Source organism: Pezoporus wallicus, unplaced genomic scaffold, assembly GCF_028554395.1.
Source record: "Pezoporus wallicus isolate ANWC-B61680 ecotype Strahan unplaced genomic scaffold, APGP_CSIRO_Pwel_v1 contig_8218, whole genome shotgun sequence".
Taxonomy (NCBI): Eukaryota; Metazoa; Chordata; class Aves; order Psittaciformes; family Psittacidae; genus Pezoporus; species Pezoporus wallicus.
Window position 1 is genome coordinate 1,959,218 of NW_026636063.1, and position 14,588 is coordinate 1,973,805.

General features: G+C 39.2%; 2 protein-coding genes across 12 annotated transcripts in view; both read right to left on the minus strand.

Moving 5' to 3' along the window:
- Nucleotides 1-3,387, minus strand: part of PAPOLA (poly(A) polymerase alpha) — a 43,548-nt gene extending 40,161 nt beyond the window's left edge. For 3 of the 7 annotated variants that reach the window (XR_008970848.1, XM_057398985.1, XM_057398983.1), the window contains exon 1: nt 3,052-3,385. Coding sequence is in view for 6 of the 7 variants with exons in the window: in XM_057398985.1 (XP_057254968.1) it covers nt 3,052-3,059 (8 nt within the window). In the remaining variant the exon portion in view is untranslated. Of the gene's footprint in view, nt 1-3,051 lie in introns of all 7 variants that reach the window. The other 4 variants (XM_057398987.1, XM_057398984.1, XM_057398986.1 and 1 more) reach the window with 3 other exon arrangements.
- A 1,935-nt stretch (nt 3,388-5,322) lies between these two features.
- Nucleotides 5,323-14,588, minus strand: part of AK7 (adenylate kinase 7) — a 29,543-nt gene continuing 20,277 nt past the window's right edge. For all 5 annotated transcript variants that reach the window (XM_057398990.1, XM_057398994.1, XM_057398992.1 and 2 more), the window contains 4 exons: nt 13,767-13,964; nt 9,620-9,840; nt 6,588-6,746; nt 5,323-5,425 (listed from right to left, as the gene is read on the minus strand). In XM_057398990.1, the coding sequence (XP_057254973.1) occupies nt 5,390-5,425; nt 6,588-6,746; nt 9,620-9,840; nt 13,767-13,964 (614 nt within the window). In that variant the 3' untranslated portion in view covers nt 5,323-5,389. The remainder of the gene's footprint in view (nt 5,426-6,587; nt 6,747-9,619; nt 9,841-13,766; nt 13,965-14,588) is intronic.

Consider the following 14,588-nt stretch of genomic DNA (forward strand, 5'->3'; position numbering starts at 1 on the left):
TAAGTTTGACACTTGAGTGTTTGGATATATGACTCAATGCACTTTTCCACTTCTGGTTAATAATAATAAAAATCAATAAAGACTTTTGTAATGATTTCAGCAGACATGGAAGTTCAGCAAAGAAGCTCTAAGTGCAATAGTACTGGTAACTTAACCAGGAACAGATTCATGGTGCCATTTCTCTATTGAGAGGGTCAGAAAGGCCAAGGTTGCATCAATCCACAAAAACATGGCTGCTGCTTCACTGAGTTATTAGCCTTTCTGTGTAAGCCCAGCCCTAACTGAAACTTAGTGAGCTTCATTTCTTTGTACTATCTCATGTTTCAGATAATGCATAGGAACATTCTGTACCAAACAGTTCACTAAAACGTACCTATCTTTATAATAGGGGAAATATTCACCCTTGTTGCTAACCAGTTTTTGGAACTGAAAGTTTGAGAGTCTTCCCTTATGCAGCTGCTATCCCTTCACACAAGAGATTAATGAGAATGGTAACAAAAAGTCACATAAGTTCCTAGTATAAATTTACATTGGAGTTTTTTTAAACATTAAAAGGCTTTTGCAAATGCTGGCTATCGGCATCAGCAGATCCCAAGTTTGCTTCCCAACTACTGAAGTGCCTTGTACATAAAATTTGCTTGGCTCTACAGTTTTGCACCATATTGCTAAGAGAAATATGCACATGTACACACAGCGCAGTAACAACAACACTGTACACCTCTTGAGAACTTTGAACTAACATTTTTACAGCAAAGTGATGACAATCTCTGTATGGGAGATCAGCTCTGACTAGCCTGTCAACTGTAAACACCTCCCTAAAAAAAAAAAAAAAACAAAAAACAAAACCACAAAGTTTAAAGGATTTCCTGAAAGGTCAGGACAAAAACATGTATTTTGTTTGTCATCTTGAAAGTTTTGCAGTGACACAGATGTTCTACTCACTCAGATTATCATCCAAATGTATGAAAATATCAGCTGGAAAGAATTATGCAAAAAAGAGACACTCTAAGCTTGCTCCCCCCCCCTTTTTTTTTCTTTTAAACTTAAGTCAGAGGTATCACGTCATAAACTCCAGAATTAACATTACCAGCATTGCAACTTATCAGCATTACAATGCTGATTTTGAAGCCCTGACTGAATAATACAAAGTCAATCATTCCAAATGACAGAACTAATGCAGAATCTGAGAAAGCTTTGCTTTTCTTCACTCAAATAAATGTCCTGTTCTAGGGAGGTTGCCAAGTAATGTTTATACTGAATACAGCAATACATTAGTGTAAATTTAACTATGCAATGTTATTTAAAAGTTTCTAGCTGAAGTATCATAAACACCTACTTTAAGAAAAGTGACCGAGTCAATCCAAATTTGTCAAAGTTTAAAATCACTACTATTACAACTCATAGGAGCCCAAACTTTAAGATGATGTTATTAAGCATTCAGAATTTATGCAGTCACAACAAAATAAACTAAGAATGAAAGCAGGCAGAGTAAATACCCTCCCACTTTCCTGAGGCCAAAAAGCCCAGCCAACTTCAAAGCTGGTTTCTGGTAGTTTTTCACTGCCATAATGAACATGTGCAAAACTTATCTATAAAAACATTGTAGCTTCATTATACAAGCATCAAAAGCTACTTGGCACAACCATTTTCTTTTCTGCATGTATCCACTGTGTTTTGCCTGCCATAAACTCTCTCATAACTTAAATAAGTTCCCCTCATGTTATGTAACCCACGACTAATTTCCCAGTATTTCAGACTGAATAAAACAAGTACAACAGGCAAGTATGGTTATTCTTCACGCAAAGTGAAGAATTCACATTTAAAACAATAGTAAATAAACCCCATTAATAACAATGAAATAATAATGAATAATCCTAAATAACCCAAAATACTTCACATTTCTCCTTCAATGAAAAAAAACAAACAAATATAACGCAACACACAAACAAAACCCCACAACAAAAAAAAAAACGAACCTAGCATATAAACATGCCTTATTCTTAAAACCCACCTGACTACCTACCCATCGCTGGTCCCCTCGAATTATACAGTATGATAAAATACTAACATTACAGACTACAGAACTGAGGAGCAGGAAGTTGTTTCGCTCAACCCGGGACCGAGAAAACGCCGGTAAGGAAAAAAAGTAAGAAAAAAAGAAAACCCGGCGGGGGGGCTGGAGGGGCGGTAAGAGGCAGGAGGAAGGGTGAAGGAAACTAACTAAGAAACTGGGATGAAATGAAATTCTCTCCCACTTCGTTACTCACTACCAGCAGGGTTACGGTCCGAAGCTCAAGGCATACTTTTTCAGCGAGAAAGTCCCCCGGCTCCCGGAATGGCGGGGAGGGGGACTGGCAAGGTGCTGCCGTCCACTATGGCTACCGCCGGTCGGGGGCGCTGCCCCCACAACCGGCACCGAGGTCCCCGCGGCGTCCTGGCACCGGAGCCACCGAGGACCAGGGGGGTTGCAAGGACAGCGAGCTCAGCTCGGGTCGCCTGTGTTCGAACGGACGCCTGTATCTCCCCTGCCCCCGGAACGAAGCAAAATTGCTCGCGTGGCCACCGAGGGAGAGGCTTTGTCAGGACTCCGGAGAGAATAAAGCCTCATCTTTCGCAACCGGAGCAAGAAAAAGATAAACATGCGGCATTTCGTATGACCTGACTCCACAGCGGTCCGAAGGGCCCCACAGCAGCCACCCGCCCCGTGGCTACTCAGCTCCTCATGCCTGCCACTATAAGATCACGAAGGAGCGGACAACAACGTAAAAGCCACATCAGCATCTCCTTCGGGACTCATAACGATAGCGAAGGACACGACAAAAAAGCCCGCAGGTCCTGGCAGTCTGGGTGGAGAGCAGCGGATCCACAACCCCGCACACTGCGGCACCGGAAGAGCCCAGGGCCGGAGACGGACAGGCAAGAGGGGGAAGGGCAAGAGGGAGCAAAAAGGGCCCGAGAGGGCAGGGAGCACGGGAAACTACGAGGAAAGCATTGAGTAAAGGCCGTCAAACCACAGGCCTTTTGAGACACTCCGACAGCTTTCTAACTTACAACGGCATCGTCTCTCCAGCCCCTCCTCCTCCTCCTCCTCCGTCGCCGCCGCCACCACCACCACCACCGCGTCGTCCCCTTCTCCCTCCTCCTCTTCTTCGTTCTCCCCCACCACTGCCGCCTCCGGGCCAGTCACTCGTCCCGCTGGGAAACGGGAATAGTGACCATGATACGCGCCGGGATCAGGCCTCGGAGACAGAAAGCCGTTCGGTAGGCCCAACCGCCGCCGCTTCACTTTCCTCTTCCCCTCCGGCCTTCTAACATGGCGCCCAGACGCTACCACAGCAACATCCTAGACCGGGGGGAGCCTGACGTAGCGGCACGGCCACCCCCCGTATATCGCGCACACCAGCTTCCCGCGCATGCTCATGCTGCCGCGAAGCCGAAGGGCATCCTGGGAGTTGTAGTTCTGGTGAGGGTTGAGCTTCAGTTTGAAAACAAAGCGCCAACGGCCGCCGGGCGGCGTGTGCGCGGTCAAGTGGTGTTTGTGTCCCTCGCTGCCAGGTGCGCGCGGGGCCATGCATGGTGCTATTGAGGGTACTCCGGCTGGGGACGGGGAATGTGGCTCACGGGCGCAGCTTCGCGGGGCTGTGGTCGGTGCAAGTGTTGGTGTGCTTGGGCATCGGGGGGCACAGCAACGGGAGGAGCGGACTGTAATCGCCTCGGGAACTGAGGCGGCGAGACGGCCCGCGCGTTGCACCTACAACTTGGGCTTGGGGTCGCCGCGCTTGGTGTATGCGGGAAGCCGCTGGGGAGCGGGGCGGCCGGCGCTGCCCTCCGTTGGGGAAGAGCCCCACGGAAGGCACGGCGGAGTCCGTAATCAGCTCATTTCGGCCGAGCGCAACTCGCTTTAGTCTGCGCTCTGTGTCCCTGAAAAGCGGAGAGGTTCGGTTCAAAGCGGGAGCTGTGCGCGTCTCGTTATCATCGGGCTTGCTTTCGGCTTCATGCCCCACACAAAACAACGAGATCCTTCTCTAGGTTTTTTTTTTTTTGGCTGTTGTCGTTTTGGTGGTTTGTTTTGTTTTTTTTTTTAAGCTCTGCTAGGGTTACGTAAATGTCAGAAAGTATTAAAAAACGCCACTCTTTACATACTATCTCAAAACTTTATTCTTAGAGAAGTAAATGTATTACTGCGACTCTATACAAGCAAACCCAAATCTTTGGTGGTTTTTTTTTTTTTTTTAGTGTTCTATTTTCATCTTTACTCTCAAAAATTGGATACCCAAACTAAATTTCTCCAAAGTTACTGATTAGCTAATGTTTGACTGCCTCATGATAAATGGTAATTGAGCTGACAGCATAAAAGAAATTCGGATCCCAAAGAAATCTATCTCTTTAGAGTTGAAGGTGATGGTTCTGAACTCTGTTCTTGGCTATTGTCACTGACCTGACTGTGTGACTCTGAAAACAAATGGAAAAAGCCTTTCTCTGTAAAAATATTAATATTTTGAATAAGAATGTTGGGCATTAATGCATCTAAAATGCTAATGCTTAAAGTAATACATGAGTTGAAAATGTTTCTGTATTGTCATTCTTTCGGTTTTTCCTCTCCCCCCCCCAACAGTCCTTGCTTTCTATTTTGACAAAAACCTGTATTTGTTTTGCACCAAATATGCTGCCAGTTTCAGTTGTGTCTGCAGAGATATTAACAGTTTCTGTGAGAGGTATGTGAAGTCAGCAAAAAATGGGATGCCAGCCACATGCTGTAAAGTCTAGATTCTTCAAGAATCTATAAAAAAACATGTCTCAAATATTGAATGACAAGAAGATTGAAATGAGAACGACACCCATTTTTGATACCAAAGAAAACCCCAGGGTTTATAACCTACCTGTGCTTGGAAGCTGCTTACTGCAGTGCATGACTTTTTGTCTCTTGGTAGTTGGTAAGGGAAATAGGAAAGCTTGTTGTTTCTATTCATTACCGTTTTCAGTGAAAATGCCTTTTTTCCCTTTTTTCTGAGAAAAGGTTTTCTCAGTCTAGCTGCCTGCATTCACTATGGATCAGGGTAATATATTGCTTAAATAGACTGTGTAACTGAAAAAATCAAGGAAGAAATTTTTTGAGAGAACAGATTATTACGGTTCTCAGTTTCAAATAGACAAGCAATGCAGAAGTGTATATCTATTAATATGTGCAGTAAATGGTACTTTTATAGAACAAGTATTAATAACACAATGCGACTTAGTAATAAAGTATGAGAAATAAAATTGGAGATTACATAATAAACCTAACCAAAAGGAATTTCAGAAACTAAGTATTTTTACATAAAATGCATTACGAATGTTCTCTTTTCTATTTCACAATTTCTGCATCTGACAGGAGTGAACATTCATCTCATTAAATATCAGGGCTGTTCTTGAAGAGATATTCTGCCTAGAAACAGAAGAGTTTCCAAGTTATTTTCAAGTCTCCAATTCTAAAATTCATGCAACATAACAAAAATATAGTGGTTAACATGACTACACAACACTGCAGAAAGTATTAAATGGCTCTAAAATGTAATTTCTGTCAGACATGTGCAAGAAACTTCACACCCCACAAATACTATCCACCTCCTTGTCCCTCTTGGTAGCAGTCACCCCATCTCTATTGTGAGCAAGAGAAGGAAGTGAGCCCTTTATGACAGTATTTGTCACTCCATGGAGAATCCAAGAGAGTACCCAAGGGCCTGATTTCTGGACACTGGAAAGTAGATGATACTTGATCTTGAAAAGTTACGCATTTGGTAAGGTAGATCTCATGCTCCTAGAGCTACAGGTAGTTGGTACTCATCAGTAAGCAAAAACATGAAAACAACTGAACATTTCTTATTGCCTAAAGTGGCACACAGCATTTCATTTTAAGCTTTTGCTTGGTTAATAAAACATTTCATCAAAACAGTGAGAGCTTGTTAGTAACTTTGTTAAGATGTGCAGGAAGAACAACGGTACAGCAATAACTTTGCAACATCTGAATTCTTGTCTGAATGCAATTCTGACCCACCCTGCTTTCTGGTGAGACCTGAACTAGGTAACCTCTTGAGGTCCTTTGCAACTGGAATTATTCAGTAGATGTCTTCTAGGATTTACTCATTAATTTATCTGTGTATTGTAAAGGGAACTACCAAAGCGCATTAATTTATTATTACAGTAATGTGTTCTGTTGTGCCTAGAGGGGTGTGTCCTTTTTAGAGGGTGGATAGAGGGTAATATCCTGCTTTCTGGTCTCTATGTCACAGCAGAACTGGCAAGTCCCTAGGAGATGTAGAGTACACATGCCAAAGAGATTGTGGTAGTGATTCTTGTCCTATCACTGTTCAGCAAAGCTGGATTGTGTCCTTACTTGATACACAGTATCAACTGATCCCATAAAGAATAGTTGCTGTTTTTTCAATTTTCACAGTAATTACTGCTCACCAGAACTGCAGATTCAAACCCTTAATTAATTTTTATCAGGACTGTGGGGAAAAAGATTTTCAGTCCTTATGTTAACAGAGATTCTTTGGGTCTCTATGAATATTCAAATATGTTTAAGAAATACAATGTAATCTTCTTACCAGAAAATCAACTGGATCATCTGGCCTGATCCTACAGCATTCATTTACCCCTTGCATAAGCATTGGCATGACATTCCTCATTAAATAGTTTCGTAGTGGAACAGACTGGGCCTCCAATAACTCTTGTTCTTGTCTTTTCACTTCCTCCAGATGTTTATTCTTCAAATAATGAACAAAATAATAAAGAATAAGGTTTATATCATCTTAAAAACAGCACTTGACTAAGTAATAATGGTTGGCTAGAGATAAAAATAGTGTTAGAGACTGTGATAGAACTTTAAAATGTACTACTTGGCAGGATAATCTATGAACTGTTTATTAAATTTAGAGCACATGGCACACTAAGGACAAAGAATTAAACAAAATGAAAACTGAAATAATCTCCTTAGTAAAATTATTTTAGTTTTCTCTCTGAAACACTTAAAAGGAGCTTTATTCTGAAGTCTCCCTGTGGTCCTGTTTCTGTAAGGTATTTGGCAAAATCGTTGGAATACACTATACTATTACAAATGCAGAGCATTTATTTAGGGTTCTTTGAACAGAAGGGGGAGGAGAATATTTTTGCTCAGAAGAGAGCCCTGACTAAATAACTGTAAATTTTTCTGGGTGTTTTGTTTGCTTGTTTTGGTTTTAGTTTCTTTGCTTTGTTTTGGTTTTATTTCATTTATGTTGGTTTTTTTGGTTGTTTTTTTTTTTGGGGGGGGAGAGTTATATAGACCAAAATTGCAGTGAATTACATCTGTTCACATCAGCTAAATTTATTCCTAAATTCAGGTTTAGTCAAATACAATGACTACACTCAAAAAGCAGGAGGGGTGGGGCAATGAAACTGCTGGGAGATTTTCTTTCTTCCATTTAATAGCACTTGATAGCATGCATACTCGCAGTAGTTGTGTCCAGAAGATTACTCAAAACCATTTTTATTGTCCACTCTTCACTCATTTTATTCATCAGTAGCTTGAGTCATCTGTACATACACAAGCAAATGATACTTTGAAGTTTTATACTCAAGGCATAGCACAAAAGCAATGTTCAGTTAAAACTGATATACCAATGTCTGGAAAAGATATTTACCTTATTCAGTCAATCCAGGAGTGCTACTGAATAAATCCTGCAAGTGATCTTTGGCCACTACTCAGAGACAGCAGCTAATCTACAGTCTATCATAGGGCAAATGAAAAGTTGCTTAGATTTCCTGAGCATCTGCCTGTTTAAAAGGATAAACCTAAGCATACATTTAAATACCTACTTTAGCTTTGAATAAACATCTAACATCTTTTGAAAGTTAGATGGCTTTGGATTGAACATATCTAAAAATGTGTTAACTGCCCTTACTACTATTTTCGACAAGTTCACAGAGAGTACAAAATGCTTTTAATGTTGAATGAACTGTAAATAAGGGTAGAGGTAACAAAGAAAACTTATTTACAAGCCAACATCAGAGCAAAGTAAACACTTCTTTAAAAGTGAGAAATTTTAGGTCATTATTTCCCTATAGGTGTGCATGGGCATTCAAACATAAGAAAAGGATTTCCCTGTGGAATGATCAGTTTGTTTTTAAATAGCTCTAAAAGATGACAACAGAAGGACTACCTTTCTGGTGAAACAATCTGATTTGAGGTGTGAACAAGAACATTCTTAGAGTATGCATTTTACATTATTTACCTAAAATGTCCTTAGGTGTGGCAAAGTAAATAAGGACACAGCATCATGTGAAAATCCTGTGAGGTCAAATAGCCTAAATACCAAGTACTTAGTAAAGTATTAGCAAACAAAAAGCATTCTTCAGACTGTATCAGGTAGTCCGCCTGAACTGATGACTCAACTCTCAAAGGTGTTTCTGTCCCAGGACCAGAAACCTTTCTGCATTGCAGTGGAATACTGATCAGTGTTGAGTGAAAAATATAGTTTGGAAGGCATGATAATTAAGACTTGGACAGCTGCTTAGACATGAGGTGAGCAGATGCAATCCTAGAAGACTGGCTATGGAAAATCACTATTGATTACAGTAGATATTTTTAAATGGTAAAATAAAAGAGCTACAGCACAGCAAGAAGGTATTGTTAGCCAGGGAACGAAGAACTCAACTACATGAAGCAGATAAGCAGGCACATCTTTATTCCAACTCTGGGTGCTAGGTGGAATTTCCACAAATCGAGCACACCCCATGCTGATTTCATCGTTACATTTATACACAAAAATTACAAGGTAGTACACTCCCAGTTACAATTATTGGTTAGTGATTCGCATATAATTATAATATTTGCTGTGCCATTCTCTTCTGTCACTATGCTTGCACAGAGGAAGGGTCTTCCCCTGGGCAAGGGTCTTCTTGATCTGTGGGTGTGTTTTTTTAGTATTATAGTGAAGGCAGTTCACTTCAGAACACCTTAAAATTAAGTTTTGTTGCCAAGTTGGCCGGCTAGGTTTCTACCTTGCCAGGTTGTCAAATAACTCATCCTATGTACAATAGACTCTGGGTGCTCTGGTTATGGTCTACAGAATAAGGACTAAGGCTAACATGATCCAGAGAATAGGGAGTTCAAGCAACACAGCATCGGATTTCAAGCAGCACAGCAACCCATACATCATTGGTTAATAAATGCTAACATAATGTTAACGTCAAGCCTAACTTCTTACTAACTTCTACTTAACAAGTAGGTTAATACTCGCCTCAATACAACTTTTAAGATTTCCACTTCCTTAATCTTTTGAGCAGGATAATCTTTTGGGGTAGGTGGTCTATGAGTTGGTGGTTATGATCTCTCCCTGCCAGAATTACCTTTCCCACAGTTTCGTCTGGTTTTGGCAACTCTAAACAGTACTTCACAGGCTGTTGCCCAGACAAACTATTGTTCACTTTTATGGTCACCATCTGAGGCAGAGATAGATTGCTACCAATAGTTAGAATTTGAACAAGTCCACCAAGCAATTTAGCTAACTTAATGTTAACCTTTAAGTTCTGACATCACTGGAAGCAATCTAATACACATAAATAATAATGGTTTCCCCCAAAATATGTATTAACCTACCCACTCTTCCCAGTTTGCCATCCTTTCAGCCCTTTCCTCAGCTTCTTTACGCTCTTGTTCAGCTTTTTCTTGAGCTTCTTTGACAAGGCGTTCCTCTGCTGCTTGGCGTTCTAATTCCTCCTTTTCTTCATCTGTCAAACCATAATTGCAAGGTTCCCCAATTTCTTTGATGATCTCTTTTACAATAAACCTGTTTTCAGGGTCTTCAAGTTTGGCTACATCTTTTAAATTATACAAGAGAATTTGTCAAGGATTTTGTAAGTTATCAATGGACACTAGTAAATAACTGCAAGACCTAAAAATATATAGTGTTCATGCTGTTTAAATTTTCAGGTATAAGATGTTTCTTATAGATGTCATTTTTTTGCTATACATAATTAAGTTTTTAATTTAAGTTTTCTACATCTGATTTTCTTTACTAGTTTCAACTAAAATAGTTTGTCTTTTCAATACAAAGTAAGGTAGAAATAGTTTAAAGTAATTTTTACAACTATTGTGTTTATCAGTTGCACCTTGGCTAAATTTTGAAACTTGAAAATGAGGTCATTCAGTAATCAGAGATGTTTCTGTCACCAATCTTAGATCAACTTATCCAGGTGCATAAAACCACCAGCTCTTGACCTCATCTCCCCCTCAGGTTACACAATAGGTTGTTAAGATTTGGCAACAAACTCCAAAGTTTTCACTCATATGGATTTACAAATACAGATACCTATCTCAAGCTGAGCTTTTGCTGTGTTGCAGCTACAAAACAAACCTGTAACTTCATGTAGGAGCATAGACCTGCTCTTTCATTTTATTCCTCCTGCCTTTTAATTGCTGGAGGCTACTTGCATATTAAACTTGAAAAAAAAGGAAAAACCCCAAACAAACAGAAAAATGGGGGTGTTTCCGGGGCTTTCTGGGCTCTGTATGCATTCAGTGTGGAGAGGTATGTGGCAGAAATGGTATAGAAATGTACATGGAAAAGAGGGCATTTCAGGTATCCAGAGAAAACAGAAATAAAGGTCTGATTCAGTGCTAAGGGACTGGAGATCCAAAGGCTCAGAAATGGGTAAGGAGAGCAAGCAGAGAAAGGGGCAAAACCAGAACAGCTAGAAACCAGAATTTAGATGAGAATCTATTTAGTCCCTACTCCACAGTCCTCTGCTTTATGAAGTTATTTTGAAAGCTGTTGGCAAAGCATGCTTCCACTTTCTTTCTAACCATCAATTCAGACAGAAGACAGCTGTCCAATACTAACACCATTATTCCAAGAGTTTAAGTGTTTGTGATTTGGACCTGAAGTCCAAACTCTGCTAAAAGATTGAGGAGAAAGCTAACATAATTCAACATGGTAAAATTTCTTTTACAGCTTCTTCTTTTAAAAATTCACTAATAAAATTGAATTATGGAATCATTGAATGGTTAGGGTTGGAAATGGCTTTAAGATCACCTAGTTGCACCCCCCTGCCATGGGCAGGGACACTTCACACTAGACCGTGTTGCCCAAGGCTCTGTCCAGCCTGGTCTTGAACACTGCCAGAGATGGAGCGTTCACAACCTCCTTGGGCAGCCTGCTCCAGTGCCTCACCACTTTAACAGTAAAGAACTTCCTTCTTATAGGTAACCTGAAATTCCTCTATTTAAGTTTGAACTCATTGCCCCTTGTACTGTGACTACAGTCCTGGGTGAAAGAGTCCCCCTTAGCACCCTTGTGGGCCCCCTTCAGATACTGGAAGGCTGCAATGAGGTCTCCATGCAGCCTTCTCTTCTCCAGGCTGAACAGCCCAAACTTTCTCAGCCTGTCTTCATACAGGAGGTGCTTGAGCACCCTTATCATCCTCATGGCCCTCCTCTGGACTTTCTCCAAGAGCTCCATGTCCTTTTTATGTTGAGGATGCCAGAACTGCACATAGTACTCTAAGTACTGTCTCAAGAGAGCAGAAGGGCAGGATCACCTCTTTCCTGAAGTATTCTAAATTGAACGAATAATACATTTTCTATGTCAAGCAGTCTATTGTTTCTGCAATTTTAGCTTCATCTGGATATACAAATTGGAGAGCAAACCACTTTTCTAGTCATTTATAGTACTGCTAAGAATGCTATCAGCATTGGATTTGAGGTCTCAAGGACTACATTTTTTCCTTACATGGCCAAGCAAGGTTACAATGAAAATATTACAGAAATCTTAATTAACTACATGTAGCCTCAGAAATATATATATGCATACATATACATACACAAAAAATTAGTTTTGATGCTAATTGAGAGGAAAGGTCACTAATAAAGGAGTTCAGAAATTAAGGTCTTCAAAGGAAATTGCTGTTAAAAGTTTAACATGTTTTTTGTAGGTGATCTAATATGCCTGTATCACTATCCCCAGATGAGAAAAACATGACACAGGATAACTGACTTGGAGACTTTATGGAGTGAGTCACTGTAGCAAAGTAGGATTTCCAGAATCTTGAAGCGCACTCCTTTGTACTAATCATATTTCAGACTCAGGAAAAATAATAGTCATAAAAGTAATTCATAAAGCCATACATTACGATTTTCTAAAATTAAGGTAGAAGAAAATTTTGACTATTTTTAGTCAATATTTAAAAAAACAGGCAAAATTTCTGAAACCATTTCCTACCAAGTTCCTTCAAAATATGACTGAGAAAGCAGGTGGCTTTCTGCTTAAATTTGATTGTACTTAATTTTATGGATCTGATAAACCAACTGGAACATCAGCTAGAATGGAGGGGTATTGGCAGAGCTGAAGGTTCCTCACTGAAGTTATCTTTGTAATCTGTTGTTACCATTTTACAACAGAAAGCTATATGCTTGCGTCTTCAGAGAGTAGAAATTGGTGATATGAATATAGGTAAAGAGAGAGTTCCTGAGATAAGCAGGACCTAAAGACAATGCTTCTTTGAAGATGAGAATTAACACCATAAATGTGTTCATGAATTCACATTCATGAATGTGAAAATCATCTGGAAGTCACTGAACAGCACAGTTTCTATACCTCAGTAATTAAAATTAAATTAAAAATTAAAACTAAAATTAGTAGGCCAGTGTTCCTTATTTGGAATAGAGTTTAAGGGCAATCTTTGGTGTAATTCTTAGCAGAAAACACTGCAACATTCTATCATAGAGTATACACTTTATAGTCCCCACCAAAATAAAAGACAGTCTTCGACAGTGCTACTGCTTGCGTATCCAGAAGTGTGTGAGATAGGAATATGACCAATTGATGGCATCAGGCCTTAATATTTACTATTTCTTACATTTACTTTGTTTGGTAGAGTTACCTCAATTCTAAAATGATTATACTAACACATTACTTTTTTGCACCTCTGCACTTCCTAATATGTATGGTATTATTCTCAAGATAATTTCCATTACTGACATTAAATAAGAAAACTTAGGAAATCAGTTATGGCTGAGGTTATTCAACAATTAACTTGTCATAAGTCATCTCAGATGGACATTCCAAATATCAGCAGATTGATTTTAGATGTGGGGTCTTCCCTTTTTTTCTTTCGTTGCTTCCCTTTTTTTCTTTCCTTGTTTCCCTTTTCCTCTCCCACTCAAAAAAAACCCTACCACCACAATTTTCCTTAAGAATGCTGTCATCCTGATCTTGCTGGTTTTGAACAACCAATTAGTAGTCTCCTCAACATTTCCCAGAGATCACAATTTTCTAGATAGTTCGTAGAGAAGACAAATTCTCTCACACACAGGTATAGCGCAAAACAGATTCAGTCCTAGCCTTCTACCTTTAATTTCCAATCATTTTCTTTCGTGCTTCATTATTTACAGATTAACCATATATTGTCATGACATCTGAGGATAAGTCTAAAGAAAAAATACAAGCAACAATAATACTGAAAGTCCATAAGTCTATTACTCCAGTGTGAAAGGATGCCAGATCCTAAATCAGAAAATTATTTTGAAAATCATTTAGCCTACAAAAATCAACAATTAAACCTCTTTTTTAAAAAAAAAAAAAAAACAAACCAAAACAAGTTAACTGTACGAAAACAATCTAGAATCCGTATGAGTATTACAGATATTTTTGCAGGTATATAATTAAATATATATGTACACTGAAATGAAAATATTATTTATATATGCACAGTTGCATACTTAATCTACTAATTTTATTATTCCATACCTATAAACCGAGGATGTATTTCAATTTCATCAAAATAGTTGAGAACAGTCTTATCATCTGTGTTTAACTCTCTGAAAACATTCAAAGCTTGCAGGAACCGGTCCGGGGTATAATGAGTTCCAGCAACAGTGCTCTCTGGCAGATTTATTATTCTGTTTATAAGGAATTCATCAGATGCAGTCAATGAAATAACGAATTCTGTGAAGAAGAACACATTATCAGTGCCCATAGTTTTTATTGTCTTTCATCTTTCTTACGTATTTTAATATTAAACGTTAAAACATAATCCAACATAAATTAATGTGACTTGTTTATCTTTATAGAGACTTTAATTATCAAATGCTTATATTCCACTTTTCCAGTTAGAGCAATCTAACAATACTAAGAGACACATCTGTAAAGAAGCTACATACTCTAGTTTCATCAAATTGTTTCTTAGCCCTATCAGCAAGACTAATCCTCCGGTAAGCAGCACAAAAACCTGAAGAACAGCAATGCAGTGTTCTCCACATTTTCTGAGAAAGCTCTCATACAACCAACACATGCAATAAGAATAGGAGGGGAAAAAAAAAGATAATATTATGAATGCAGCAAGTAACACTGGAAAATTTAACAACTCACTTGTCTGTCAAGTCACCAAAAGTTGTCACTCTGTATTTTTAATCTCACAATTAATATTTTTTTTATTTTTAATCTCACAAATAATAACTGTTACCAGCCAACAGTTGACGGCATTTTCGCAGAAAAAAAAAACAAAACCAAACACCAACAAACCAACCAAAAAGAATAAAATATCCACAAACTGAACCCAAACCTTCCTTC